This window comes from Callorhinus ursinus, unplaced genomic scaffold, assembly GCF_003265705.2.
Source record: "Callorhinus ursinus isolate GAN/ISIS: 27379988/994484 unplaced genomic scaffold, GSC_fseal_2.0 scaffold44, whole genome shotgun sequence".
NCBI lineage: Eukaryota > Metazoa > Chordata > Mammalia > Carnivora > Otariidae > Callorhinus > Callorhinus ursinus.
The window spans coordinates 4,831,908-4,835,951 of record NW_027397106.1 but is presented as its reverse complement, the minus strand read 5'-3'; the positions used below and the strand labels follow the sequence as shown (position 1 = coordinate 4,835,951).

The following is a 4,044-nucleotide window of genomic DNA, read 5'->3' as shown; positions in this document are numbered from 1 at the left end:
AGAAGTAAAGGCAGCTGCCAAGGCAGCCAGGCCCGGACCCAGGGTAGCCCGGTGGGTGACGCTGGGCCAGGATGCTGTGGAGAGCTGCCAGCAGGGCGCTGTTTGCCCGAGGTCCTGGCCACAGGGCTGTACGTGTTCTTCGGCGTGGGCTCAGCCCTGCCCTGGCCCTCGGCGCTTCCCACCGTGCTGCAGATCGCCATCAGCTTCAACCTGGCCACGGCGGTCGCTGTGCAGATCACCTGGGAAGACCAGCAGGGGCCACATCAACCCCGCCGTGACTCTGGCCTTCCTAGTGGGCTCCCAAATCTCCCTGCCCCCTGCCGTGGCCTATGTGGCTGCCCAGCTGGCCAGGGCCACTGTGGCGGCTGCTCTGCTTTATGGGGTCGTCCCAGGAGACATCCGAGAGACCCTCGGGGTTAACATGGTAGGTGCAGGGAGGGGCACATGGCAGGGCCAGGAAAGGGACGTCCACCTGGGTGGTAAGGGTGGACGGCCAGGCCTGAGGAGAGGCGACAGGGAGGAAATAACTCAGCCCCGTGCTCCTTGCCTGCTCTGGGCTGCGTCCTGGGACCCGGGGGAACCAGACCGTGGCCTTAGCGCAGGAAGAGCAGGAATGGGGTTATGGTACAAAGTGGCACAAGGGTAGGAGTTAGGAAAGGACCGGGCATTGAAGGGTCAGGGTAGCCAGGGATGCCTCGGGCTGCGGGTAGTGGCAGGGGACCCGGCATGCCCTTCTTCTCTTCCGGTCCACCCCGTGTGCCCTGCTTCTCTGTGTCCCCATGTTCCTCCTTCCCCAGCACCCTGAGGCCTGTCTCACTCCCCCAGATTCCCCTAATCATCTATCCTTCCACCTACTTCCCCCCCCACCCCCGTCTCCTCCCAGTCTGCCCAAAAACCTGCATCCCCCTGCTCCGAGCCTTCCCTTCCCCAACAGAACTGAGCCCTTCGCCAACTACTGGCTGCAGCTCCCTGGGGGGGCTGGGAGGGCGGCCACTCCCTTCCGCAGGGAGCGGGTGTCCAGGGCTGACCCGAACTGCACTGCACAGCTCTCCCTGCTCCATCTCCCCGGGGCCTGGAACTGGGGTGGTGAGGCATCACCTCCTTACGGTGAGGAAATGAGGCCCGAGCGGGTCACCACCCGATGGCACAGCCGTGTCACCTCCAGCATAGCCTCCGCACCCAGGTCCGGAGCAGCGTCTCGACGGGCCAGGCTGTGGCAGTGGAGTTGGTTCTGACCCTGCGGCTGGTACTCTGTTTTCGTTTCCACTGACAGCCGCCAGGCATCGGGCTCCCCAGCCACCATGATGGGGATCTCTCTGGCACTGGGCCACCTCATTGGGGTAAGAGGCCAAGGGGACACCGTGTACATGCACACACTGGTCCCTCCCTGAGGAGGCTGCAGGGACCCTGAAGGCCAGGAAGGGTCCCTCCCTGAGCCCCTCATGCATTGGGTGGAGGCTGTGTTCCCACAGTCCAGGCCTGGGATATGGCGCCGCAGTGGCCAAGGCTGGGACCAAGGCTCTAAGCCAGGGCAGAGGGGGCTGTCCCCTCCTGGGCCTGCCCTAAGCTTCCTCACACCCTGAACCTGCACTCTCCCCCGCCAGGTCTACTTTCACCGGCTGCTCCATGAACCCGGCCCGCTCCTTCGGCCCTGCCATCGTCGTTGGGAAGTTCGAGGTCCACTGGGTGAGAGCCTCTGCTGGCCGCCGTGGGGTGGGGAGGGGAGGGGCTGGGCAGGGGCCCTTAGGGACAGTGGCTTTCACCAGCAGGGGGTCCACAGGGACGTGGGGAGACAGGTCCCCCTACCACGGACCATCTTGACCCCCAGGGGAGGTTTCCCTAAGCTCAGATGAAGGCAAATATCCTGGCTTGTACTTCCTTTCTTTCCAGCTTCAGTAGCCAAGGGGACCCAGTCGACTGTTGATAAATGGGCCAGAGCGGGAGATGCAGCCTCAGCCCAGGCCTCAAGTCCTGGCTGTTTCCTTATTCACTTCCTCCAGCTGGACCAGTTTCCAAACTTGGATAAAGAAAAAAGACAAACAGAAATAGACACACACACACACCAGCTGAAGCAGGAACAGCACTTAGCCAGGGCTCCTGGTTGGAACAGGGGAGTTGAGAGGAGGGAAACAGGAGGGGTGAGGAGACTAGGCCTGCCCCGTGCAAGGCAAGGTCACCTCACCTGCAGAGACTTGGCGGGCAGGATGCCTGCTTCTCCATTTTGTCATCGTGTAGACAGATCAAGGGGTCCTGGGAGACCAAGTTAATACTAAGGAACCAGGCGAGGGTCCCAAAGCTACCCTATGATCCTGATAACTCATGCCCACTTCTCTCTGCCCCCTCAGATCTTCTGGGTAGGACCCCTGACAGGAGCTGTCCTGGCTTCGCTCATCTACAACTTTATCCTGTTCCCTGACACCAAGACCATGGCCCAGCGACTGGCCATCCTCATGGGTACAGAAGAAATGGAGAAAGTGGCAGAAAAGGAGCCCAAGAAGAGAGAATCCCGGTCCAGTTCAGGGGATACTGAAACAGGGAACGCGTGTCAGATGGTGTAGAACTTGGCCCTCACCTTTGGGCTTCTGAGAGGAGCCCTCTAGGTGGGTAGCTGGCCTTGAACAACCAGACTTCAGGTTTTATGGGGGGGGGGGCCGGGGGGGGGGGTTGAGGGCAGGAAGGATGGGGATGTTAGGCCCCTGTCCTAACAGCGTGGATAGGGAATGCCAGTCCCTATCCCTGGTGTTATATTTCTAGACAGAAAGAATCTGGGGAGCAAATCTGTTCAGTTTCCTCCTCCTACATCTCTTAATGGGACAGAGCAGAAGGAGGCAGGGAAATTCATGATTGCCCTCCCCTTCTCTCATCCATCTGGATCCTAGTGGGCATCCTGAGCCTCCGGATCGCCTTGCCTTGGGTACTGGAGCCCAGACAGCCGCTCAGCCCAGACACTAAGGGCTATAGAGACCTTAGGGAACCCCAATGTCTTACCCATCCTTGAGGGGAAAGCCAGACTTCCCAGAAGAATTGGATCCTGGGACATCCTCTGAGCTCCTCATAGGGATATCTCTGCTCCTGGGTATGGTTTGGGGGCTAGAGACCAGCCCTCAGCGTGGGTGCTTCCTGAGGACAAAGACTGTCCTTCTGATCTATCTTTATTCCTCACGCCTCTAAATGCTCAGGAGAGGACCCTGCCCTTGGGAAGAGCTGACCCAGAGAGGAGCCTTTTCTAGGGCTGGCAGAGGGGCAGGATAGAGGCAAGGGAGGTTTGGGCCAAACAGGCCTTTTCCAGGGCAGGCTCTCCCCAGATGTTTGCCCACTTTCCACCCCACAGCCCCATCCATGGGAACGATCCTGAGAGGGGGGAAGTCCCTATCCCAGCCTCCTGTCCCTGACCTGGGCCACAGGCTGTCTCCAGCCTCATTCTCAATTCTGCCAGGATCCTCAAAAAAGCTACTGAATGAGTCCCAAGGATGGTAAGAACTCAGGAATGACCCAAGAAACCAAGATTTGCAGTTCAGTGCCTCTGAAGGACTACTAATCTCAGTTGGTTTGTTAATATTTACAAGCTGCTGTAAATATACTCTCCCCATGACTTGGGGCCCTATCTGGATCTCAGCTTCCCCAGCTATAAAATGGGCACAGTCCTCCCCCAGGGCCTGCTGTGAAAACAAACCAGAGACTGGAAAATGTTTTCGGAAGTTAAAATGCTAGAAAAACCCAATAAATGGTGATTATTGTCGCTGTTACTGTAATTATTGGGTTTGAATACAATTGCTGTTGGTAATGGGAGGGAGGAGGGAAGAAGGGAGAGGGGGGTGATTGAGAGGGAGGGAAGAGAGTAGGCTTTTCTCCTTTCATCTGTTCCACTTACTTGCACTGCCTCCTCTCCTGGATCTACTGACCCGGGAGCTGTGTGTGTGTGGAGGGGGTTGAGGAGGGCCACTGGAACAAAGAGACAAGCCAATAAAAGTCAGTTCTTCTCATCTCTATGGTGCTCATCACCATGGTACCCTGAGATACAGCAACCAAAACCATAAAGAAGAT

The 4,044-nt window shown here is 58.1% G+C and overlaps 1 protein-coding gene across 1 annotated transcript; it reads left to right on the top strand.

Moving 5' to 3' along the window:
- AQP6 (aquaporin 6) lies at positions 1 to 3,739 on the top strand. Its single transcript, XM_025883311.2, is given in 8 exon segments — positions 1 to 107; positions 109 to 243; positions 245 to 424; positions 1,184 to 1,254; positions 1,256 to 1,363; positions 1,605 to 1,686; positions 2,346 to 2,600; positions 3,437 to 3,739. Coding segments are annotated over 7 exon segments (825 nt in total). The 5' UTR covers positions 1 to 71; the 3' UTR covers positions 2,559 to 2,600; positions 3,437 to 3,739.
- The last annotated feature ends 305 nt before the right edge of the window (positions 3,740 to 4,044 follow it).